The 26,571-nt window shown below is 39.4% G+C and overlaps 1 protein-coding gene across 2 annotated transcripts in view; it reads right to left on the reverse strand.

Moving 5' to 3' along the window:
• CNTNAP4 (contactin associated protein family member 4) overlaps positions 1-26,571 on the reverse strand; it is a 268,149-nt gene that overhangs the window by 20,718 nt on the left and 220,860 nt on the right. For both annotated transcript variants that reach the window (XM_043434893.1, XM_043434894.1), the window contains 6 exons: positions 23,895-24,065; positions 20,732-20,950; positions 6,959-7,198; positions 5,258-5,482; positions 3,744-3,877; positions 2,835-2,922 (listed from right to left, as the gene is read on the reverse strand). In XM_043434893.1, coding sequence (XP_043290828.1) covers positions 2,835-2,922; positions 3,744-3,877; positions 5,258-5,482; positions 6,959-7,198; positions 20,732-20,950; positions 23,895-24,065 — 1,077 coding nt within the window. The remainder of the gene's footprint in view (positions 1-2,834; positions 2,923-3,743; positions 3,878-5,257; positions 5,483-6,958; positions 7,199-20,731; positions 20,951-23,894; positions 24,066-26,571) is intronic.

Genomic DNA, 26,571 nt, shown 5'->3' on the forward strand with positions numbered 1-26,571 from the left:
CATATCCTTGAGTCTTTGGTTGAAAATGTAGGCAAATGACAACTCTAAAAAAATTGGTTAATGTTTATTTTCTGCTCCCTTAAAAGAAATACTCAGATATTGTAAAATGATATAAGTATTTTACTATTTTTCTTGGCTGCACCATGCAGCTTTCAAGATCTCAGTTCCCTGACAGAGACTGAACCCAGGGCCATGGCAGTGCAAGACCTCGTCCTAATCGCTGGGCCGCCAGGGGAGTTCCACGGTATTTTAACTTCTTTACTTTGGAGGATAATTTGGAGCTATTTTATCCCAAGCAATATAGGGTATACTACACTCAATTAGATATACTGGAACATTGTGTATTATGATTATCTGTTCTCCCACTAACCATAAATTCTGTGAGGGCAGATGCAACGTCTGCCTTGCTGACTGGCATTCTCTGTGTTCACAACAGGTGATCCCAGCGTATGTGCTAAATGAATAAGGGAACCAAATGGGCTTATAAAAGTGAAAACCATAGTTGGTTAGCACGAGGCCATGAGAATGTGCCTCGCAGACCTCCAACTGGGTGAGAGGAACCGACCGAGGGCCCCAGGTGCCGGCTCTGACACTCATCCTCATGCTTGGGCCAGGGCCTTGCTTCCCACGGCTGTTCCCAGGCAAGAGCTGACCGCAGCGGGGACTCCAAGGCACACCCACCTTCTGGAGACCCGAGACTCCCCTGGCGGCCGACAGACTCGGCTCCCCCACCAAGCTGAAGTCCAGGGCGATTCTAACTTTCCCTCCCTCTCTCCCCACTGGAAGGAGGCTTGCATGCAGTCTGACAAGCTCTCTCCTCACGTTCTCTTTCACAAGTGTCCCCTTGATAAAACCCTCACATGGTTAATTTTGTCTTGACAATGGCTTCTTGGAGGACTGCGACTAACATAGAAACTTCAAGATGGAGCAACTCTCTGGAAAACGAATAGCTCCATTTTAGCATCTATTTTTACCAAAAATGAACATAGCATATTAAAATGTAGTAATATACTACATAACATTTTGTTATAAATGCATACATATACCACACCATATGACCATAAATTATTAGTCTCCTTTGAATTACACATGATTTACATGCAATGTTAAGTCTTTGGTCAAGATTCACACCTTAGGATATCAATTAATTCATACCTATATTCTTAGGAGAATTAATTGATTCAGACTCTAAAGTTCACTGCGGAACTTGGACTTTAATCTTATTTTTCAGCATGAGTGATATGAGTTTCAATAATACACTATTCTTGAGTAAAAACATTAACATCTTTAATTCCTTACTAATCTGCAATATTCATTATAAAAAGGGAAACAAGTATCTATATAATGAATGTTATTAGTCTACTGTTTGATTAATACAATCTTCCTCATAGAATGCAGGTCAGTTTCCCAATTGTTTTATAATATATTTAACATATTTCTATTCACACAAAATATTTTCATCAGCAAATCCCGCATTAAGTTTGAAGATGCTGTTTCTTCAAAAATATGATTTTATCAACATTATGCATAGTTGTTAGAATTTTTAATCTTTTTAATTTTACATTTTTTTGTAAAATGCCTCAACTCATACCCTGCTAGACTGAGGAACTCTTGAAATTGAGATTTATTATAATTATTTGATCTTTTTTATTACTGTAGTTGAATTTATGTGATTTATGCTATTAAACTCACTTGGGATTTTCCAGTTAAGCTTCCAGATATCTAAGTAGTACTTTACACATATATTTCATGTCCACCTAGCATACTAGAAGAACAATTCAATTCATATTTCCTTTATTTGGAGAATAAGAGCATACAACATTGGCGCCTGTCACAATGCTAGAAAGACTATAAATATTTGTAAACTTTAGTATTAACCTTCTCAAAGCCAATATCTGATCATTCACCCACAGGTTTAATCAAGCATTCTCAAGATTCTAACATTATGTACAGGGAATGTAAGAAAAGATATATCAAGGTACAAGTAATTGAAAAGGTCAAAAAAGAAAATATTTCATTTACTATCTTGGACAAAATATTCCAGATTAATGTGAAATATCAAACTAGGAATAAAAATCAGACTACAGGAAGTCCTCCAACCTCACATTTATATCTAAAAAGAAAATCTCTTTTAAAATTTATTGCCCCTCTTTCCGTTTAGTCTTTGTTGGCAAGTATTTTAAAAAGCACATGTTTTGATGCTAAAATGGCAAGAGTATGTTTCTATTTCCATGTTATTATCACAGGTGACTGGTGGATAGAAATAAGAATTATAAGGCATTTAGACAGACACTGGGTTATATTATAAGTCAGCAGGAGTGGCTGGCCACTGCCTTCAACAAAGCAGACAGGATCCAGGCCACAACCTGAAGCATATTCACTAACCAGCAGAATGGCAATTGCTTTCTCCTCCATATTCTTCTGACCTAGTCCTAGTGCTATCATTAGATGATGGTTTATATGTTTGGCAGCTGATTGATATACGGTGTGTTATTTATACCTTTATTATTCGATATTTTTGAAGTGTGAGAGTGAGACCATGTTTCATTATGCTGGACTGACATAGGGCAGACACCAGCATGGCGTTACTATTCAAGGAGGAAGCTTGCTCATCTTACAAAATGCCCCAGCTCACAATTACACACACCCCTGAGAAAATACAGTTTCTGCCTTGATTATCATTCACTTCACAACTGAAATAAGGCAAGCAGTTCCTTTTGGCATGATGAATTTGTGTGTGTGTGTGTGTGTGTGTGCGCGCATATCTGGAACATGACTCTTCTGGTCCATGTTTATGCATCATGATTAGGCAAAAGGCCATTCCTTTTACTTACCTATAATCCTGCCCAGTACAAGGGATCTGACTGCACTGAGTTCTGTACCTGATGTCAGGTGGACTTGCCTCCTCACTCTCTCATCAATCTACAAAATTGTTACATGAGATGCAAATGTCCACATGGATGTTGCCATTGAGAAGAGGACAGGAAGCAAAGGAAGACAAAAGAAAATGATAAAATAGGCAATTGTTAATATGGCCCCAAAGATTAGAAAAACTAAGTTTAAAGTCAGTCATTTATACAGGTGAATATTATTTTCTAAACTACTTCTATGCTACCCTCAGATACCAGTGCACCCTACCTTCTATCCCCTTATATCACTTTATTTTTCTCCACTGTATAAGAAATTCAAATGGAGAAAACCAACAAAAAGATACAAGTTATCTTCATCTTGATATTTTTACTTAGCTGGGTATTTTTACTTGAGTCATTCAGCTAAGAAATTTTCCTGTATCTAGAGGGCTGAAACATATGTGCTCTTCTTCAAAAGCTGGTAGAGTGAATAATTCAACTTTCTCTGCTATAATTCACATCATTTTAAAATTCATTCTGAAATTGTGATCATTAATTTCTGTGCAAGAAATATGGCTGCATGTACAACCATCTGAAGTAAACCGGTTTCATGAGAGTAGCAACAGTTCTGCCAATAGTAGATTATGCTAAACTAAAAGAGTAAAGTAAAACAAATAGGAAAGTTTGGCAATTTTAAGTATTAAATACGATTAATCTCTTAAACCGAATCCTATTGCTAAAAAAACTGAAAACATATGACGGTCTATGATTTGTGTAAGGGTGGCACTGGAAGAATGATTTTATTTAATCTATCCATTATCCAATTTCTGCTGCAGGTCCGTCAGGCTGGGGAGCTTAATTGTAACCACGCTTCTGTTGTATTTTCTCTATTACCTCCACAAAGACCACTGCTTCTTCTCTGTTAATCTTTACGTGGTGAAGTTGCCCATCGGCCATGTTTTTGAAATCAAAGTTAACAACATCAGGTTCTTGATATCTATTTAGCTTGTACCTGATCTGCAAACTTCCTAAAGTAGAGGGGAAAAGTTATAGTTTAGTTAAAATTATATTTTTTAAAATGCCTTAAAAAAAACTCAGAGTCCTTTTTTGTTACTTACTAATTCCTCAGGAAGAATTCACAACAGTTCATTTGACTGTACACTTTCATCATAATTCCTAGAAGTCAGTTTCCATGTGAAATTGCACTATTTCCCCAAAATTAAGAGCAAACATGCTGCAAATAAGCAGGCTCTTTCTTGCAAATATTTACTTTGTCAAATATGTAATTAAGCACATGCAAATCTTTGTACTAGCCTCTGACTTAAAATAATAAGGTTTAATATATTATGAAATGCCAAACTACTGTGGAATATTGCAGTAACTTTTCTGTAATTCATCTTTCAAAAAATATGCCTACCATTCCTGAAATGCAACTGATGAATGGAATTATTATTATCAAATACAGTTTTACTAAAGATAAGGAATATTTTTCAAGTGGTAATGGTTATAGAGTTTGGAATGAAATTAGGGTGAGATGAATAGTTTTAAGCCAAACTTACTGTTAGAGTTACTACTACTCATTTAATTGCCTGCAAAGATGGCAGTAAATCTACTTCACAGGATATCTTTCAGTTTAACAAATATATGTAGATAAACTTCAAGCTCAAAATATATATTGTGAGGAGGAATATACTTATTGAACAATATTTTTTCTAATTTGGTGTTCAGTGCCCTTGGGCCATATTTGATTTAGTTGAAATGATACATCTGCATGCTTGTATGTTCCTTTGTTTTCCTCACCCAGACAATTTATTCATAAAATTTTTTATCTCTAACCCAGATAAAGGGACGAGAACAACAGTAAGTGGGTGTCTGTAGCACACACATCCTAAACCACACACCATTATCCTGCACTGATGTACCCATGACTACTTTATTGCCGAAAATCAGAACCAAGAGATTATTTTATGGACATTTTCTTATACATAATGCTAATTAGCTAACATTCTGTCAAAACTTCTCTACTTTGATTTGAAGGAAATATTTGTTATGTACAAACAGGCATTTTATTTCAAAATGAACCAGAAAATTGGTACTGATAATCACATGGAACAGTAAAGATTTTCTAGCAATAATAAATTATAATAAATATTTTATCTACAGAAATTAAAAATTCACACAGAATATGTTAAATTACCAAAACTATAAGGCTATAAAGGCATTTTAAGTATTTTAAATAATCCTTTTAGATTACATTTGCCCTACAGCACTGAAAAACAATACTGAATACACCAAGCAGGCTCACTTTTTTTCCTGTTTGTGTCTGAGAAGCAAGAACACGAGAAGCATCCACATTATTGCCGATCTAATGCTCTGATGCTATTTTCTCTCATCTGAACAGCACTCACCATTTTTGGCGATGATAACGGAAAGGTACTCTTTATAAAAGGAACTCAGATAGAGCAGCAGGCTTGGCGTCCGTGTTGTGCGGAAGCTAAACTTGATCGTTTCCCTGCTCAGCCTGGTGTCACCATGAAACGAAGCCGCGTGGGAGCTGGAATTCTTACTTAAGGAGTAATTTTCTTGAAAATTGTAAGTCACAGATGAGCCAGATTCAAAATAGGCAGAAATCTCTGAAATGATAAGCACATTTTATGTTAAAAAACTGAAGAACAAGGATTGTTCAGTGGTCTCAGTTATGATACTTTTTAAATTTAAAAAATAACTATCCAAATTTTAAAAAATCATTTTACTTACATAAGTGATTTTAATACTTAGGATTTATTCATTTAGGATTAGTATTTATTAATTTAGGATTAATATCCTAAATCATACACACACACACACACCCAAATATATTTATATAAAGATGAAGAGGATGGTGGAAGGGGCAACTAGTTTGGGATTCCATAACTCTTCCCTTCCTCACTGTGTGGTTGCTGAATGTGAGCTGCAGGTGATGTGCATGGATAATGTGGCAACATCTCCACTCAGTGCTTCAGGGGTTTTGTCTGTTTGTTTTATTTTTACTATGCACAATATTCATTTTAAATCCTATATACTATGTGGATGCAGAATAACATTCCCGATTACACTTTGCCAGATGACCTGGAAATCATTTAGATTCAGAAAATGAAGACATGCTCTTGTAAAGACATGGTCTTAGTTCTAACTTTAAACAGGACGATTATAGAAAGGCAGAAGCAGTGGTTGATTACCCAAGGTTGATTTTAAATGATAAGTTATCCCTGATAGAAAATAGATGATTTGAAGAGTTAATTTTGGTCAACTTTCCTTTAAATAATCCCAAATGTTTTTATTGCAAAGTAGGATTGCTTCAGTTTGAGGCCAATTTTCATTAGTCTTCTTCAGGTAAAGGTTCAGTAGTCCAGAAACACTTAAGTAAAGCAATTGAATTAAACTGGATGACAATTTTCTATGAGGAACTATGAAGGTGTAGCAAATGTTTGTCTATTCACAGAAGTCTGTTCAGAACACTAAGTGCTACACTCAGCTTTTCCCTTCTTCCATGACGTGGATCAGTGAACAAGACCCGCTGAAAAATGGTCCACTGTTTCACTTCACCAACAGAAAGTCAGCATTTCACAGAACAAGGTGCCTGAGTATCTCTATTTTGTTACACATCGATGCTCAATGGAAAAGTTATTTCTAGTCCTGTTTGCTAAATAATATTTGTTTGCTCAAACAACAAGGCTTCCCAATGTCTTTGCATGGCTGGCCATCTTCAAAAATAACAACAATGCTTGTAATGATTTTAAAAATGAGAACTGCCCCCATGGGACTGGCTGTTGACACCTGTATTATTTAAGAGCATTAACAGTAGGTAGAAAAGAGCAAATGGAGCGGCTGACACTTTATACCACTAGAGGCGACTATTAGAAGGTTTATCATTAAAAGACAGTTTTTAAAGAACTGAGGCAAATATTTAAGTAATGTAATGTCATGGGCATAAAATAGGCAATTTGCCCTCCCCCCAAAAAATGTTCAGGAATGGAAATATTTTTGTTTTAAATAGCTACAAAGAAAAGAACTGCTGGAGCTTTTATTCATGTGGGGTCGGTCTTGCTGGGGGGACCCGACACACTCACCGTCCGAGCAGAAGGGCCCGGCGTACGCGGAGGAGGTGCAGTCACAGGAGAACCCGCTGGGCTTCTCCCTGCATGCGCCCCCGTGGTGGCATAGCCTCCCGTAGCTGCTGCAGTGCCCCGCGCACCCCGGCTCCACTCCCGGGGTCACCCTGGCTCTGTCCTCCAGGTCCAGGGCCTCTCCGTTCAACTGCAGAGACCGAATGCAGCCCAGGAAGCCCCTCTGCCGGGTGGCCGTTCCACCTACAAGGCAAATGCTGCACATGCGAACAGGTTCCGAGCTGTTTTGTTCAGGATTTTAAGACCAAGCAAGACTGAGGCCTCATAGAGGCCAAAATCATGGCCTTCAACAGAGAATGGCCGGAGTCGGAAGGGTCTATATGCTTTTGGAAGCACGATTTGTGACAAAATACTATTAAAAGAATTCATAACGATAAAATTCATTGATTCATTTTTTCCCCAAAGGTTGAATTTGTTACAGATTTGTTTTCTAAAAGAGTTGTATAAAACTTTAAATTGGAGACTTTTAAAATCAGTCTATTTTATTTTAAAGAACTAATTAAAGGCTCTATTTCACTTTCATTCAAAATAAGAGTGATATGTATTGACATTCTTATGTAGAAACTAATTTTTTCTTGCAATAAGCATATATTTGTGGGTGGAGGAGGGCATGGCAACCCACTCCAGTATTCTTGCCTGGAGAGTCCCATGGACAGAGGAGCCTGGTGGGCTCCCCTGAGGTCACATGGAGTCACAAAGACTTGGACAGGACTGAAGCTTCTTAGCACACAGGCAGGCTCCACACATGTGCTTGTCCTTCATATTGAAACCTAATCCTGATGCCGGGACAGCTTTCATTAGTGAGAATTATGAAGGAATCCTTGAGTTCTTCTAACTTGACAGTGCATTAATGTGATCTTTTGGTCATTATCCTTTCATCAAAACACGCAGGATCAGATTGAGCGCCAGAGTATCTGCTTTTGTTGGGTCTATTTCCCAGTGAATTTCTTCCTAGTGTTGGACCAGTGTTTGTTGCCTTAAGATTGGAAAGATTCTCAACAATATTGGGGAAGTGGATTAATGGAGACACACAGTGGTGTAACATTTATTGAATGACAGGTAACAACATGCACTTACCAAGCCGCCCTTGAAGAGGTTTTAAGAGTTTGGGAAGAATCAGACCCTGCCATCCTAAGGCAGCAGAGGAGGAAATGGCAATCCACTCCAGTGTTCTTGCCTGGAGAATTCCATGGACAGAGGAGCCTGGGGGGCTATAGCACATGGATCGCAAAGAGTCGGACACGACTGAGTGGCTAACACACACACATTGTAAGGCAGAGGTTCTCAAACGTCAGGAATATGAGTATCTCATGGGAAGGCTTCTTAAAAATACAGGCGTAGGCTCCCAAGAAATACTGATTGTGGTGGGCCAGACATAAGGCTGTGAATCAGACCAAGACAATCACCTGACTCAGTATATAAAGCACTGTCTCAATGGGAACGAAACCTCTGCGTGCACTTGGACATACAACGTGCCCAGGAATACCAATAAGTTAAAGCTCAGAACTTGAAATTGGGAAATAGTGTCCTAATCTAAATAATCTGGGTGATTTACCCAGAAATACTTAGATGTTCTTGGAAACTCTGAAAAGGAGCTTCATCTTTTGAACAGACGATGCCATCTCACCGCCAGGACTGTATACCCGCTCCATACCTGTTCTTTCTTCCTAAAATGTGTTTACTCCCTCCTCCCTCACTTCATCTAGTGAGCTCCTAATCTAGCCCCATTTATGTAAGGTCTCCTTATTCTCAGAGATTAAAGAGGTGGGTTTTTTGTTTAATTTTAGAACCAGAAATTTTCCAGAAAGACCCTACAAAAATATGCCTTTGTCATCATCCAGCAAGCTTTACATTTGAACAATTTACTTTGTATATTACCGGTGTCTCTCCATCAAAATACACTTTCAGTTAGGGCTATTTCAATCACACTGAAACCCCAGCACACAGAACAGCACCTGACATGTAATTTGTTGTTGTTCAGTCAACTCTTTGTGACCTCGTGGACTGCAGCATGACAGCTCCCTTGTCCTTCACTAGCTCACACATAATAGCGTTGCAGTAACTATTTATAACTACAGCTAAATGAGCATTAGTCATAGCTAAGTATTAATACTCAATTAATTTACTGTTAATAATCAACACACTCATTCATGAAACTGATTGTAGTCACAGCTGGGAGCACGGTGCTTCAAAAGTTGAAGAGAGGTACATTTCCTCAAAGGGATGTTTGGGTCCCTGGGACTGAGAACATCGATAAAACTCAATGAATATTTCTGAATAAATTAATTCTATGTTTTTGGACAATGACATACCATGAAGATAAAACTAAAAGAAGCCTGGACTCATGGTGTAACATAATTCAGATTCATAGATGTAATGCTCCCAAATAAACATCTTAATTTGTCTACTTAAAAAATAATTGCAATATATAAGGGAACTATATGTAACTGTTATATTAAAAAAAAACTGGTGAGAATGGTTATATTTATTTATTTTTGCCATTCTCACCAGTTTTTTTTAAAACATAACAAAGTTACATATAGTTCCCCTATATATTGCAATTATTGTTTAAGTAGATAAATTAAGATGTTTATTTGGAGTTTCAACACCAAACTCTCAAAAATTCATAGAATGAATAGACCGAAAAGTAAAAGGACATAGTAGAGCTGAAAAGCACTATGAACCAATTCAACATAATTAAGATTTATACTATTTTCACACAACAGGAGGATACAAATTCTATTCAAGTTCTCATAGACTATAAACCAGGAGAAACTGGAACATATCCAGGGACATAAAACAAGGTGCAAAATTTTCATGGTCTAAAGGTATTGAGTCAAATGGCTGTATTAAATGTCTATATTCAAATGGCTTCAGCTGACATAATTTGTAGCTCTTCAATGAAGAATATGAAAGCCGTAAGGGGGTGGGTGTCATATGCTGTATTTGTAAGTCCAGAATTCGTGTGGTGTGGAGCCAGACACCGTACAATTCCAGGCTCCTGGGCAAGGCAGGAAGGAGCTGATGTTTTCCCAGAGTTTCAGAGTCGCTGTCACGCTGCTGCGCTCCTCCTACGGTTGCTCAGTCTTCTGCAACCCCTGGCGCCTCTCTGCATTCCTCATCTCCAGGAAATCTTTCTTCCACATCCAGGCCGCTGCTATCTCGACTCAGTAAGAATGTCTAGGGCTCAGTCAAGTCTATGACAGAGATTCTTGGGGCATCCTTGCTGGCATTCTCTTTCCTGGGTAAGGAGGGCAGCCTGCAGCTTTGGTTTCAGCTCTGGCCCAGGCACTCTTTGGAGGAGGGCCAGATGCTATGAAATCTGCATTAGAGGTGTGTATTCCTGGTGTATTTCACTGACTTCATGTTACAGTATTTTAAATCACGCTGTAGAGTTTATAGTACACAGCACCACTAAATCACAGTCTGTTATGCATTTGTCACTCTGAAATATCCACAGGCTCTCTGATTTAGGGGTTTATCTCAGTCTGCCAGTGACATAATAATAACTAAATAACCTGGAGTCCAACAACTTAAAAGACATCCATTTTCATCAGCTCCAACTCATTCATTCTTGTTTGTTTTCTGCTGTTTTTGTTGCAGATGAGAAACTAGAGGCACAGACAAGTTCAGGGACTAGCCCGTGGGCATAGCTGAGAAATTTCAGAATAAACACGTTTAGTCAGAGGCAGAGTTAAGACAAAAACCTACAGCTGGGGATGCCTCCTTCCTCTCCACACCAAAACCCGGTCAAAAAAGAAGAGTTCCATTTTCTTCTCCTCAGATCACTCGATTTCAATGGCAAGATAATTTAGCAGCTCTTTTCTGGACACTGTCTGACACTGGAGGTACAGAGTTATATCAGTGGGTCTTGGTCTCACAGATCTCACGGTCTAGTAATGGGTTTAGGAAGGGAAACATGGACATAGCATGATGTCAGAGGTAGAAATAGACACCAAGTGGAGAGGAAGGTCAGAAGACGGGGATATTCACAGGTAGAAATACATGTACATACATGTGAAATGCATGCTTAAACAGCATCTGCGATAGTGAGAGGAGAATCAACACAGTTTGTAAATAAGATTTCTTGATTCTGTACTTTTAAAGAGTTTCCTGTGCGTGTGCTCAGACATGACTGAGTGTCTGACTCTTTGCGATCCCATGGACGGTAGCCCACCAGGCTCCTCTGTCAATAGGATTTCCCAGGCATGGCGTGGGTTGCCATTTCCTTCTCTAGGGGATCTTCCCAACCCAGGGATCAAACCTGCGTCTCCTGTATTGGCAGGCGATTCTTTACCACTAAGCCACCTGGGAAGCCCTTTTAAAGAGCTAATGTTTGCCTAATCAAATAGCTTTAAATTACATTTTTAAATTACCAAGAAAATGTGATGTCCAATAAAATAAACATTTGCAGCACATGGATATTGAAGATTTTTACTTTACCATTAGGCTTCAAGTTACTAACCTTTCATTTTAAGATGTAGCTGTTCAGGAAAACATGGCTCAAGTAAATAGGGCTGGGCTTGAAAGCTTAATTAGACATTCCAACGACTTCTCCAGGTTAGAGGATGTCCAATTAAAATGAGTTGCAGTTTGATTAATTGATTCTGGATGTTTCTGCTGAGTTATTATGTTTGGAACCGTCTTCCAATTAATTTTCCATCAATTTACCTGCCATACTGTATCAGATATAATGGATTCTGGAACTTCATATATACCGGGTATTTTGTGAAACAAACACCCAACCTTTCTATGTGGATGAACACAACCGAATCTGTTCACTTCCACAACGGGATTGGGATCTTGCACCTAAAGAAGTATGGTAGGTGCTGAGCGGAGGCTGAGCCCAATCCTTTTATCACGTTCCGTGCTCTCAGGAAGTTAGACTAGGTGACAGATGCTATTGTCGCAGAGGGCAAGCTGGCTCTTTCCTCTGCCAACTTCCCACTACTCCTGTGGCAGGAAGACCTTTAATTTTTCAATGGCAAATTATTTATGCGCTGTGCTCGAATATAACTGAGGATTAACCGGGAACTGTGCAATCCATCGAGGGGCCTTAGAAGAACAAAGAAAGCAAGATCCCCCAAAATCCTAAGTTGCAGAGGCTTGTTGGGCAGAGGACAGGGGCTCTCTCTGAGCAGGGCACTCTGTCCCCCTGGCCACGTGCCTTCAGTGGGGACAGGGGAATGACTGGGCATGCGGGCAGGGCTGGGACCGGGTCAGGGGACTGTGCTCTGCACATCACACAGCCGATCTTCCCGGCCATCCCCGAGGTCCGGGGGAAGACGCGGCCTTGCAGGAACAATAGCATCAGTTTCTGTAAGTGCTGAGGCTGGAAGCCCAGCTATAGTTTTGCCATGGAGCATTCCTCACTGAACAAAGCCCTGCAAGGCTAGGAAGAGCAGGACCGTCCTCCCTCAAGTTCAAAGAGCTGTGATGGCTGAAAGAGGCGGGTGGTGTAAGAAAGCACGTCACAGGCAGACGAGTCAGTCACTTTTCCCTGAACCAGAGCCAGTGATGAGCACAGGTCCTGGAGGCAGCAGCAAGAGGGAAAAAGGGGGTCTGCTCAGAGTTAGGGCCACAGTGCTGAGTGGTTTGACCATACTAAGGCCTGTTTTTCAAAGAAATGAAACTTGGTGCTATACATCATATTCTCTGATCTCAAGAGATCCCATCTGAATTCTGATTTTAGTCAACAGTCACTCAAGATTTGCTGCTGGACAAGGAAAAGTCCACTGGGGGCTTCTCTGGCTAATCATGAAATTGACACCTCAAAGAGAGAAGAAAATATTTGAAATAAATGATATGATTACATTACAGAGCAACACGACTTTTATTGCACTGAACTTTGATAATGAGGGAACATATTTATGACTACAAAGGAAAATTAGCCTGTAATAAAAATTATTCAAACATCAAGTTGTTTGGCATTCTCTTCCTGTAACTATATTTTAGCCTATCAAAAACAAACAGAAAGCAAAGAGAAAGAAATCCAGAATATATTATAATTAAGAACTTCTGCTCATCAAAAGACATCAGCAACGTGAAAATGCAAACCATAGAGAGAAAGGAAAATATCTATAATAAATGAATCTGTAAAGGACTCACCCACTATATATATAAAGAACTCCTAAAATTTTTTTAAAAGAAGACAACCCTGCAGAAAATGGGCAACAGATCTGAATAGCCACTTCAAAAAGGATGATATCCAAATGGTCAACAGAGATTTGGCAGTGTCTACTAATGCTTGACATATGCTTATTCCTATGACCCAGTAATTCCACCCCTAGGTACACAACCAACAGGCGTACAAGCATATGTTCACCAAAAGACCAGCACAGGGCTGTATTTGTAATATGCAACTTTGAAAGTGTGCAAACATCCATCCACAGTAAATAAATAACCTTTGTTCTGGTACTGTCCTGATACTTCCCCGTGGCTTGGCTGGTAAAGAATCTGCCTGCAATGCAGGAGACCCGGGTTCAATCCCTGGGTTGGGAAGATCCCCTAGGGAAGGGAAAGGCTACCCACTCCAGTATTCTGGCCTGAAGAATTCCATGAACTGTAACGTCCATGGGGTCACAAAGAGTCAGACACAACTGAGCGACTTTCACTTTCACTTTTCTGGTAGTCAGTGTCCGGAAAGCTCCCCAGGCAATATGAACGTGTGACTAGGTTGAAAACCAGCCTTCAGAGCTTCAATATGTTAGAGTTCAGCATTAACCTTTGTGTATGGTATTTAGAAACTGTTTGCTCAAGATAATAAATATTTGTGGATTTGATGCAATTCAAATGCAATGCAAATGACTTCGGAGTCTACATCAGGAGTCCTTACTTCTCCTTCGGGTCCTAGTCCCAAAGTATTGAAATGAGGTTTGCCCCATTTAGAAACCTGCCAGTGAAAGAATTCAGGCTGCAAACAAAAATTGCAGAGCTGGTTGAATGAAAATCAATTCAAGGCTAATTTAAGATGCTTCTAAGAAAAATGCTGAGTTTACAAACCAAAATAGAAAATGACCACTGTCACATTTCAGCTTAAAAAAAATGATTGATTCCTTTCTCTGCATCATTTCCGTGGCTGGAGAATGGCTGTGGGTGTATAATCACAGCGACTCTCAACATTGAGTCCCCCATGTCTACAAGGTCAAGGGCATATGTTTAATACACCAATCAGCACTGAGTTGCTAAACTTATTTTTTAAGATAGGGAATAGCACCTCTGAATAGGACTATTTAACTAAGACATGTCATGAATCACACACAAACAAAAAAGGGCCAAGTGAAAGAATGTGAAAAGGTTGGTAAAGACCCAGTGCCATAATGTAGAACAAGATTGGAGAAAGATGGGCTACAGATAGGAGGGGAATCATCATTTTTACACTAAAAAGCAATGTGATTGCTGAGATTTTCTGGGGGGAGGGAAGATGTTCTACTGTTTCTCATCTGACCATCACATCAAGGTTAGCTTTTTCATACAAAGATTTCTGTTCATGATTTCATTACTCCTTCACTTTGCATGCCATCCTACAGTTTAGATTAGTTGAAGATAGTTATGCTAATATCAGGAGCTACATGAATTGTTCAAGTTCTTGTTTTTTATAATTCTGTGGTGTAGTTGAATCTCTGAAACTATGTACCACTTCCTTATGCCTTTTTAAACTGCCATGTATAATTGTTGCTCAGCTGAATCACATTTTCAGTCATGTTTTCTATTTAGTTTTACTGATTTTGCTCAGAAATAAAAAGATTTTGCTCATTAGTCTTGCCTCAGAGTCTCACTCTGAGATGTGAACACACTTTATTATTGGTCCTTGGAGGACAGAGTGAAGCAAGCGATGGAGAAAATACACTGGTTTCCTTCATGTTATCCTATTGCAGTGCTCACTTCTGAGAGGCTGCCAAAACCTCTCATCTCAAAAAAAGGTAACGTAAATCAACATAGACCTGGCTATGGTAGCACAGGCAGCTGGAGAAGATAATTTAAATCAAGATTAACATATATTCAAATATCTGCAACATTTTACTTACAGGGAAAAGTGTTAAAGAGAGCACCTCAAACAGGCAAATTTCTACATTGTTGAAAGTTCTACTGTTTCATGTTTGTAGTACTATAAAATCACTTTATTTGGTATTTGAAATAGTCCACAACGGGTTTACTGTTTTGTGCTTTGCTGCTGCTAAGTCGCTTCAGTTGTGTCTGACTCTGTGTTTGCCATAGACGGCAACCCACCAGGCTCCGCTGTCCCTGGGATTCTCCAGGCAAGAACACTGGAGTGGGTTGCCATTTCCTTCTCCAATGCATGAAAGTGAAAAGTGAAAGTGAAGTCGCTCAGTCGTGTCCAACTCTTCGTGACCCCATGGACTGCAGCCTACCAGGCTCCTCTGTCCATGGGATTCTCCAGGCAAGAATACTGGAGTGGGGTGCCATTGCCTTCTCCAGTTTTGTGCTCTGTTTGGTTATAAATAAGGTGAATTTTTTTTATAAAAACTACTGAATGCTGGGGTAATAACATAATCTAACTTTGACCAACTGATACACTAACCTTGGTATTTCAGCTTTGCCCTACATTTATAAAAATTGTGCTTCCATATAATTTAAAATATCATCATCACCATCATCAGTGTCTCAATTTAAACATTTTTATTAGGAGAAAAAGTGATGCTGAAAACTACAGGCTTACTCTTTTCGATTACACTTATCTCATTTATTTGTCCTGATCCCCAAATACAAATGATAGTCATTATGCACCCTTGAAAATACTGATTAGTCATAATTATTTTTAATATGGATGGGTGAACTACAAATTAAACTCTTGAACCTGTAAGTAAGGGAAGTGAAATTGCCCTTTAAGATTTTAGCCAGAAAATCAATTATATTGGATTTAAGCAGAGATTCCCAGTCACCCATGGAGTCAAGGCTCTGAGAGTTGACTTAACTCAAACAATGTGAAGGCATTACTAAGTGGGGAAAGAGTTTCTAAGAGAAGATCCGTCTACATCTGTCATGCGCTGGCAAAGAACACTTGAACAAAGCAGCGCAACTTTCTGGTGACAGTGATGGGTGGGTGGAACCTCATTTGGGAGGCGGGCTATTTTCCCCAGACTATGAAGAATACCCAGGGGTCTCTTCCAGGCTGGTGAGACTGTGGTTTGGACCGCATAGTGGGGCCAGGGAACAGCTTTAATCCTGCTACAAGTTAGGATAAAGGAAGAAAACAAGAAAAGCTAACTCCAGGTGATATTAAAAACTGAGACATGATGTGAGGAATGTAGAGAACTTGCTGAAGGATATTAGCAGGAGTCAATGGTAAACACGAGCAGTGATAACCAACCCGTTAGCAAGCGGTATACACCTCCATTTAAGATATGCCCCAACTCTCTTTATCACCATCTCCCCTCTGGCTCATGCCGCCACGATCTCTCTTGGGGACTAAAGCCATGGCCTGCTTCTACCTTTTCCCTAGTAAGAGAGAAGGCGGAAAACAGAAATTAGACCATTCCACTCATCTGAGCCTTTCGAATAAAATCCAAAGTCCTGACCATGGCCTTACAATATACAACTCGACCTCACTTCACACCATCCTCACCTCCCACACAAATTCCATCCTCAGACATCATGACTTACTCCTTAATTCCTGAAGTTCATCCCCACTGCCCGGAATTCTCTTCCTTTGGATGTGCACAGGGATCCCGCTCCTGCTTCCACTGGCCTCTGTTCCAATGTAAGGTCCTCAGAGAGGACTTCAGTGAATACCCCACTTGAAATAGAAGTCTGCAAACCAAACTGCCTGATGTTTTATCCTATTTACTTTATGTATTCATCGTTATCTGAAATTTTACATATATGTGTATATCCATGCTTGTGTGTGTATATATATACATTGTTATATATATATACATATATATATGTATATATATATGGAATGCAAGGTCAAGTGGGCCTTAGGAAGCATCACTACGAACAAAGCTAGTGGAGGTGATAGAATTCCAGTTGAGTTATTTCAAATCCTAAAAAATGATGCTGTGAAAGTGCTGCACTCAATACGCCAGCAAATTTGGAAAACTCAGCAGTGGCCACAGGACTGGAAAAGGTCAGTTTTCATTCCAATCCCTAAAAAAGGCAATGCCAAAGAAGGCTCAAACTACCACACAATTACACTCATCTCACACACTAGCAAAGTAGTGCTCAAAATTCTCCAAGCCAGTCTTCAACAGTATATGAGCTGTGAACTTTCAGATGTTCAAGCTGGATAAAAAAAGGCAGGGGAACCAGAGATCAAATTCCCAATATCTGCTGGATTATCAAAGAAGCAAAAGAGTTCCGGAAAAACATCTGCTTTGTTGACTATGCCAAAGCCTTTGACTGTGTGGATCACAATAAACTGTGGAAAATTCTGAAAGAGATGGGAATACCAAACCACCTGACCTGCCTCCTGAGAAATCTATATGCAAGTCAGGAAGCAACAGTTATAACTGGACATGGAACAACAGACTGGATCCAAATAGGGGAAGGAGTACATCAAGGCTGTATATTGTCACCCTGCCTATTTAACTTCTATGCAGAGTACATCATGAGAAACACTGGGCTGGATGAAGCCCAGGCTGGAATCAAGATTGCCGAGAGAAATGTCAATAACCTCAGATATGCCGATGACACCATCCTTATGGCAGAAAGCGAAGAAGAACTAAAGGGGCTCTTGATGAAAGTGAAAGAGGAGAGTGAAAAAGTTGGCTTAAAGCTCAACATTCAGAAAACTAAGATCATGGCATCTGGTCCCATCACTTCATGGCAAACATAGGGGAATCAGTGGAAACTGTGATAGACTTTATTTATTTGGGCTCCAAAATCACTGCAGATGGTGACTGCAGCCATAAAATTAAAAGACACTCCTTGGAAGGAAAGCTATGACCAACCTAGATAGCATATTAAAAAGCAGGGACATTGCCAACAAAGGTCCGTCTAGTCAAAGCAATGGTTTTTCCAGTAGTCTTGTGTGGATGTGAGAGTTGGACTATAAAGAAAGCTGAGTGCCAAAGAAGTGATGATTTTGAACTGTGGTGTTGAAGAAGACTCTTGAGAGTCCCTTGGACTGCAAGGAGATCCAACCAGTCCATCCTAAAGGAAATCAGTCCCGAATATTCACTGGAAGGACTGATGCTGAAGCTGAAACTCCAATACTTTGGCCACCTGATGTGAAGTACTGACTCACTGGGAAAACCCTGATGCTGGGAAAGATTGGAGGCAGGCGGAGAAAGGGACGACAGAGGATGAGATGGTTGGATGGCCTAACCAACTCAATGGACATGAGTTTGAGTAAGCTCCAGGAGTTGGTGATGGACAGGGAGGCCTGGTGTGCTGCGATTCATGGGGTCACAAAGAGTCGGACATGACTGAGCAACTGAACTGAACTAAACTGATATTTATATATGTATTTTTTTGTTTTGTCTCTTTGCCTTTATTTTGTTTTTTATTCTTTTTTTGGCTGCCTCTTGCCTTTTCCCCAGAAATATACTCTCAGGAAGGCAGAGAACTACCTTTTGTCTTAATAAGTGCTACATCAAACTAGCTGTGATTATTACTAGTTTTTTTGTACTAGTTTCACACACTTTATGCTAATTCAGTATAACCTTTTAATTATAATTTAAATTCCATTGAATCTTCCCAAAGGGGAAAGGTATTTTCATCTAGAAATAAAAAAACGCTGATTTAATAGTAATGTTGAAAATTGACAAATTATGATGTTATCTTGTATGTATTATTCTATTAACTTGGTTGGGGTCCTTTCCTAAGAGTAGTTCAGTCTTACAGTAGAGGTAAAGATAAAAATAGACCTCTATATGGCCTCTTGACAATCAGTGATGTGTCTCCACCTAACACTGCAAGACTTTCTTTCAACATGAGTCCATTTTTTAATATAATCACATTAACCACTTCTATTTACTCAGTTAGCTGTGAGTAGGAAGGAGGGGACTATAAAAAGAGATTTTTCTCAATAGACGTAACTTTTTCCAAAGATCTTTCTTTCTGCTTTTCCTTTTAATCTTCAATGATTTTGAAAATACAATAAAGATTTCAATTTCTAAAACTTTCTAATAACACAATCATGCTTGAATTTAACATATGGGAATGTAAAAATCCTAACCAATATTCCCCATAAAGATAAAATCTCTTAGATCCTTATTAAAATTATAACACATGACTGAGGTCAAAAGACTCAAGTCTGTCCTAATATACCATTCTGTATCATAATAGTATTTCTATCCATTACAACTACCTAAAAACAAATTAAGGCCAAGGTTCCTATCAGACACAATACACAGTGACTCCATTTCTAGGAAGTTAAAATTCATACCAAGAATGAAAGGTCATGCCCAGGCAAACTGCAGCAGATTTCCCTGAAAAATTCGAGGACTGTTTCAGCTTTCTCAATTTCTAAGAACAGGAAGGCTATTTCCTAGATCCTGACAGATTTTAAATTGCCATACCTTTTGCTGTGACCGTCTCTTATTGTTTATAACTCAAGAAATATCTGTGTCAATTTCCTGACTGAGCTCCTAGCATGTTATTAAAAGAAAAGTTATGTATTTCCTCTCATGTTTTCTTTATTATTTCCATACCCTTCAATCAGCTTCATCCTTCCCAGTAAGAGAGCTTAAAACAAGGCCATTAAACAAGAGAAGATGTAATGGGGATCTGATGAGAATTTTGCTCTAAAACATAACCCTTACAAAGGCTTGAAACTGTTTCAGATAATTTACAATTTATCCCCAGTGACAGTGCTGCTGTGTCCTCATTTACACTAAAATATGTGAAAAGTGATCAAGTAAGAGATAATTCCTTGAACTTCATGGTCAATAAGTCCTGTTATTAGCAAAGATGTAAAACAAACACACTCAGAAGGATTCTCCTATCAAGTCTATACCTACCAAATGAATGTAACTAGAAAATAAAGGAATGACGTTTGGATATAAATGTAAAGTAGGTGATCAGAAGACATCAGAAAAATGGGAAAATAATGGACACCAGTAGAACTGGTATAACTGGTCAAACCATGAATGCTAGAACACTTCGCTCATGCTGGTTTTTTTTGGTTTTTTTTGTTTTCTTTTTCCTGCCATTGGCTTGTTTTTGGCAGGGATCACTGGCTGGCGTCAGTTGGATTTACAAGGAGGGTTATTCGACTTCCTGGGGAACAAAGGTAAACAAGTCCAATATCATACTAAAGACACTAACATTAAAAAAAAATTGGAACAAGTCACATAGTCTGGAAAATTAAGAATATTTATGTTAAATTTATATGGTGCCCTATGTCAATTACATCTCAACAAAACTGGAAATGAAAAGAATGCAGGTTTAGGAATTAGTCAAACACAAATGTGAATTTCATTACTAGGTGGGTTTCTGAAGGCAAGAGATTTCAGCCTCCTGCACCTCAGTTGTCTTGTCGGTAAAACTGGGATAATATCCATTGCACAGGTTGGTTATGAGGAAGTAATGAAAACACCCAGTGCAGCCTGGAATGTAGGTTCTCAATAAATGGTGGTTTGGGGGTGGTGTTATCATTATCTTATCAGCTCAGGTCAGTCCCTCAGTCGTGTCCGACTCCTTGCGACCCCAGGGACTGCATCATTATCTACAGTTGGCGCTAGTTTCTCTTGGCCTGTCTCTGCACTGACATCATACAATTAAAGACAAACTGTCCGCAGCAGGGCTTACCCACGAAGAGCTGGCTGTTGAGCTGCAGGAGGACGTGCCCGTCCGCCGGGGCCGGCTGCGTCCGTGGTGAGAGCTGATCCACCTGGACCGAGGCCTCCTTCATGTTCCTCTCGACCCTGACGCGGTGCCACTGGTCATCGTTGAGGGGAGTGGGCGACTGCACCGAGACTTCAAACGGCCCATTCCCCACGTCAAACGAGAAGGTCACAACCGCAGGGGCTGGGAGCATCAGACATGAAAATTGTGCACGTTAGTCCCGGTGGTGGGGGTGCTCGGTCTGCAGTACCCTCGGGAAGAGCCCCATCGCATCAACAGTCACTACACATGAAGGCAATGGTTTGCGTTTGCATTCGATGGAAGAAACCAGGGATGTTGGTGCAGAATAGACATGGAATGAGACAGTAAAATGCATTTGAGTTTTGGGGGGGAAATGGATTCTAACAAATTCATCACCGGAGTTAACTGTTCATATTGACAAAAACTAAAGCTATTTGTTTGTTTAGTCTCTCATTTGTGTCTGACTCTTTTGCGACCCCATGGACTACAGCCCACCTGGTTCCTTAGTCCATGGGACTTTCCAGGCAAGAATACTGGAGTGATTTGCCATTTATTCCTTTAGGGGATCTTCCCAACCTAGGGATCAAACCCATGTCTCTGCATCAAAGTTTCAGGATTTATTTGATTTCAAAAGCATGCAATATACTTTTGATATCAAAATATTAATAGCAGTCTAAGAGGACAGAGGTTTGTGACATTGTACAGGAGACAGGAATCAAGACCATCCCCATGGAAAAGAAATGCAAAAAAGCAAAATGGTTGTCTGAGGAGGCCTTACAAATAGCTGTGAAAAGAAGAGAAGCGAAAAGCAAAGGAGGATAGGAAAGATATTCCCATTTGAATGCAGAGTTCCAAAGGATAGCCAGGAGAGATAAGAAAGCCTTCCTCAGCAATCAATGCAAAGAAATAGAGGAAAACAACAGAATGGGAAAAACTACAGATCTCTTCAAGAAAATTAGAGATACCAAGGGAATATTTCATGCAAAGATGGGTTCGATAAAGGACAGAAATGGTATGGACCTAACAGAAGCAGAAGGTATTAAGAAGAGGTGGCAAGAATACACAGAAGAACTGTACAAAAAGATCTTCACAACCCATATAATTACAATGGTGTGATCACTCACCTAGAGCCAGACATCCTGGAATGTGAAGTCAAGTAGGCCTTAGAAAGCATCACTACGAACAAAGCTAGTGGAGGTGATGGAATTCCAGTTGAGCTATTTCAAATCCTGAAAGATGATGCTGTGAAAGTGCTACACTCAATATGCCAGCAAATTTGGAAAACTCAGCAGTGACCACAGGACTGGAAAAGGTCAGTTTTCATTCCAATCCCTAAGAAAGGCAATGCCAAAGAATGTTCAAACGATCGCACAATTGCACTCATCTCACACGCTAGTGAAGTAATGCTCAAAATTCTCCAAGCCAGGCTTCAGCAATACATGAACTGTGAACTTCCAGATGTTCAAGCTGGTTTTAGAAAAGGCAGAGGAACCAGAGATCAAGTTGCCAACATCCACTGGATCATCGAAAAAGCAAGAGTTCCAGAAAAACATCTATTTCTGCTTTATTGACTATGCCAAAGCCTTTGACTGTGTGGATCACAATAAACTGTGGAAAATTCTGAAAGAGATGGGAATACCAGACCACCTGACCTGCTTCTTGAGAAACCTATATGCAGGTCAGGATGCAACAGTTAGAACTGGACATGGAACAACAGACTGGTTCCAAATAGGAAAAGGAGTACGTCAAGGCTGTATATTGTCACCCTGCTTATTTAACTTATATGCAGAGTACATCATGAGAAACGCTGGGCTGGAAGAAGCACAAGCTGGAATCAAGATTGCTGGGAGAAATATCAATAACCTCAGATATGCAGATGACACCACCCTTATGGCAGAGAGTGAAGAGGAACTAAAAAGCCTCTTGATGAAAGTGAAAGAGGAGAGAGAAAAAGTTGATTTAAAGCTCAGCATTCAGAAAACTAAGATCATGGCATCTGGTCCCCACACTTCATGGGAAATAGATGGGGAAACAGTGGAAACTGTGATAGACTTTATTTTTTGGGGTTCCAAAATCACTGCAGATGGTGATTGCAGCCATGAAATTAAAAGACACTTACTCCTTGGAAGGAAAGTTATGACCAACCTAGATAGCATATTAAAAAGCAGAGACATTACTTTGCCAACAAAGGTCCGTCTAGTCAAAGCAATGGTTTTTCCAGTGGTCATGTATGGATGTGAGAGTTGGACTGTGAAGAAAGCTGAGCACCGAAAAATTGATGCTTTTGAACTGTGGTGTTGGAGAAGACTCTTGAGAGTCCCTTGGGCTGCAAGGAGATCCAACCAGTCCATCCTAAAGGAGGTCAGTCCTAGGTGTTCATTGGAAGGACTGATGTTGAGGCTGAAACTCCAATACTTTGGCCACCGGATGCAGAGAGTTGACTCATTGGAATAGACCCTGATGCTGGGAGGGATTGGGGGCAGGAGCAGAAGGGGACACAGAGGATAAGATGGTTGGATGGCATCACTGACTCAATGGACCTAAGTTAGAGTAAACTCCGGGAGTTAGTGATGGACAGGGGGGCCTTGGCGGTCTGCGATTCATGGGGTCACAAAGAGTCGGACATGACTGAGCGACTGAACTGAACTGAACTGAAGAGGATATCAAAACAATATGGCTGGTTGATCTAATTAATTTTTAAACTGAGTATTTGGATTTTTAAAAAATGTTTAATTTTTCTGAATTTAAAAGACTTTTAAAGTTGGTTCTAGAGAATACTAATAAGTTCCCCAAATTATCACATGTTAAATATTAAATAATTTTCTTGCAAAAGATGCTATCTTAATATATTTTTTCCCCCAAAGGACACAATGAAAAGATTCAGTTGATAATGTAGAAACACAGTATTTTAAAAATTAATTACAGAATTTACTCCCAAACCCCTGGAATAGGAAATGGCTACCCACTCCAGTACTCTTGCCTGGAAAATCCCATGACAGAGGAACCTGGGGGGCTACAGTCCACGAGGTACAGAGTCGGGCACGACTGCACACACTCATTACTCCTAAATAGAATTCCACAGACATCTAAGGAAAAGACAACTTACAGCGTAGCTCTATCCGTATGAAATCGGTAATCCCCAGGTTCTCTAAAAACACCCCAGATGACGCTGTTGTCTTGAAGAAGAAAGCCACATCTGCACTCAGCTCTCCATGGAAAGTAGGAAAATGGAGGTAGGATGCCTCGGTATTGAAGGACGCTGAATTCCAAAATAACTCTGTTTTATTTTTAAGGAAAAAATAAGAATGGAAACAAATTCATAAATGACATAACTACATTTTCTATTTTTTGCAGTTTTACTATTAAAATATTGCTCATTTATACAAACCTGCTTTTCTTTTGTCTGTTAATTATACAGGATGCAAAACATGAAAATACAATGAAAGATTTTACAAGGATTGGAATTCTGGGTTCCTTCCAACACGGGACAGGAATGATGACCACACTAAAGGTCTGCAAGTCATATTTCACATGAAGGAAAAACTCCACAGCCTAAATGCCGAAGCACTACGGTAAGATCTGCCACGCACTAATAGACAGTTTTTTTTATAATTTGAAAATTGAAACACCTGCATTACTTTAAATAACAAAAACTCTTCAGAAGCTCAAAGTGTTTTTCGTTCTAACACTCCCAATACATGTTTTACAGAGCTACACCCTCAACAAACTGTTTTCATTAACAAACTTTGTGATGTTTTTAAACTGAGACTGGCAGTAAAAATATTCTCATCTAATTAAAGATCAAGACACTACCTACTCTGTGCTATGCTGATAGTCTCAAAGAGAAAATGCTCTTTTCATCCTAAATTATCTTTTACTCTGCTTGTAACAGTGAGGAAAAAGGTTCTCAAAAAATTTTAAATGCTCAAAGTAAGAAGGTGAAAGTGTTTCAAAACTGAAGTATACTAAGACATCTGCAAAAAATTATGTGGACTATATAGTGAAAGTGAAGTCGCTCAGTCGTGTCCGACTCTTTGTGACCCCATGGACTGCAGCCTCCCACGCTCCTCCGTCCATGGGATTTTCCAGGCAAGAGTACTGGAGTGGGTTGCCATTTCCTTCTCCAGGGGATCTTCCTGACTCAGGGATTGAACCCGGGTCTCCTGCATTGCAGGTGGACGCTTTACCCTCTAAGCCACCAGGGGAGCATATAGTTAATTATAATTTCTGTCATACAGAAATACAACTTCTTCAGTTTGCCACTTTTTTTTTTTTTTTTTGGTTATCTACAAGTTTTCTTTTGAAAAAAATATTCTGGGTCTTACATAGCAGAAAATATGGGGAAAAAAATACACATGCAGTGGCATGAAGTGACAGGCGTGAAATCCAACTGGATACATGTAGTTGATGAGAAGTATTATTGGAGCAATGAACTATGCAAGTTGTCAACACATCAAAAAGAGATATACATCTTGAGTTTTAAGCAACTGCCTTCATATGTACTCACAACACTGAATAAAATTCGACTAAATCACCTTCCTGGAAGAAAGACTTATTGATCCTCTGAAGTTAGAACACAGGAATTTCAAAACAACGATTCATTATGCTAGTAGAGAACAGAAAGGGAGTTAGAGTTAAAGTCACAAACTTGACTTGGCTTCTATTTATTCCTTAAGATTGTCATTTCTTTTCTATAAATTCTGGATCCAGACAGTGTTTACATCTATTGTATTTTTTCTGTATTTCCTATGAACCTGATTCAAAAGTCAATCCCCAGCTCATATGTGGACAATTTTAGAGCTGAGTTTATTCAGTTGAGAATACACTCAAAGGGACTTTTTTCTCCCTACAGCCAAGGGAAACTGTGTATTTTCTGAGTATGTCAAACTTTGCCCTTATTTCCATTTTACAGCTATTTATATGCCTAGACATTTTACTTTCTAGGAAAGAGAGCAAGAAAATGCAAAATATCAAGCCAGGGTTAATAACACGCTGGTTTCTTAACAGTTCTTACCTGATCTATTTTTAGAAGGAATTAAATGTCTGTCTGCTGAAATGTATAAACATTAATATAAAGCTGTAACTTTAAATTATGGAATATTATTAAATCTTGCTCTTTTGGACTGATTGCTAAGAGCAACACTCAGAATTACTTGAAGGTCTGAATTAGATAATATTACTATGAGAATATAATATTCCATTGACTTCATTTTAAAATCACAACTAACCCAATAGAGCATCATTCAGGGAACTGGTTCAAATAGAGGAACAAATTCTTTGAATTGTTGCTATCTTTACAATGAATGCTTCTATAGTAGTGAAAACAATTTATTATCTTAGGTAGTTTAAGCACTCTCACACACACAGTACCTCGTTTGTCTAGTTAGCAAACCTTATTTTACAGACTCACAGTAGGTAAAAACCTAAGAACATTTAACTGAATTAAGAAATTACTCCTAATCCACAACAATTATAAAGAAAGCCAAGGTCAATATTTCCGTGATCAAATAACGTTATTGACATTTGACAGCTCAGCTCTTTACAGACTGTGCCAAGAAGCACCGGGGAGGATGTGGGTTGCCTCAGAGAAAGAAGGGGCAGGAAAGAGGAGGCGGAGCAGAGCCCAGCAGGCACGAGGCAGCAGAAGAGGCAGGTCTTTCGAGAGGATTTCAAGGCTGGGGTGGTTTAAAAATCCCTAGGCTATGCCTGCAGCAGACCTGAATGCAAACGCCTACTGTGTGAATGCTCTTTGTCGTGCCAACAAAACGTCACCTGCAGCAACA

Source organism: Cervus canadensis, chromosome 18 (genome assembly GCF_019320065.1).
Source record: "Cervus canadensis isolate Bull #8, Minnesota chromosome 18, ASM1932006v1, whole genome shotgun sequence".
Classification (NCBI taxonomy): Eukaryota; Metazoa; Chordata; class Mammalia; order Artiodactyla; family Cervidae; genus Cervus; species Cervus canadensis.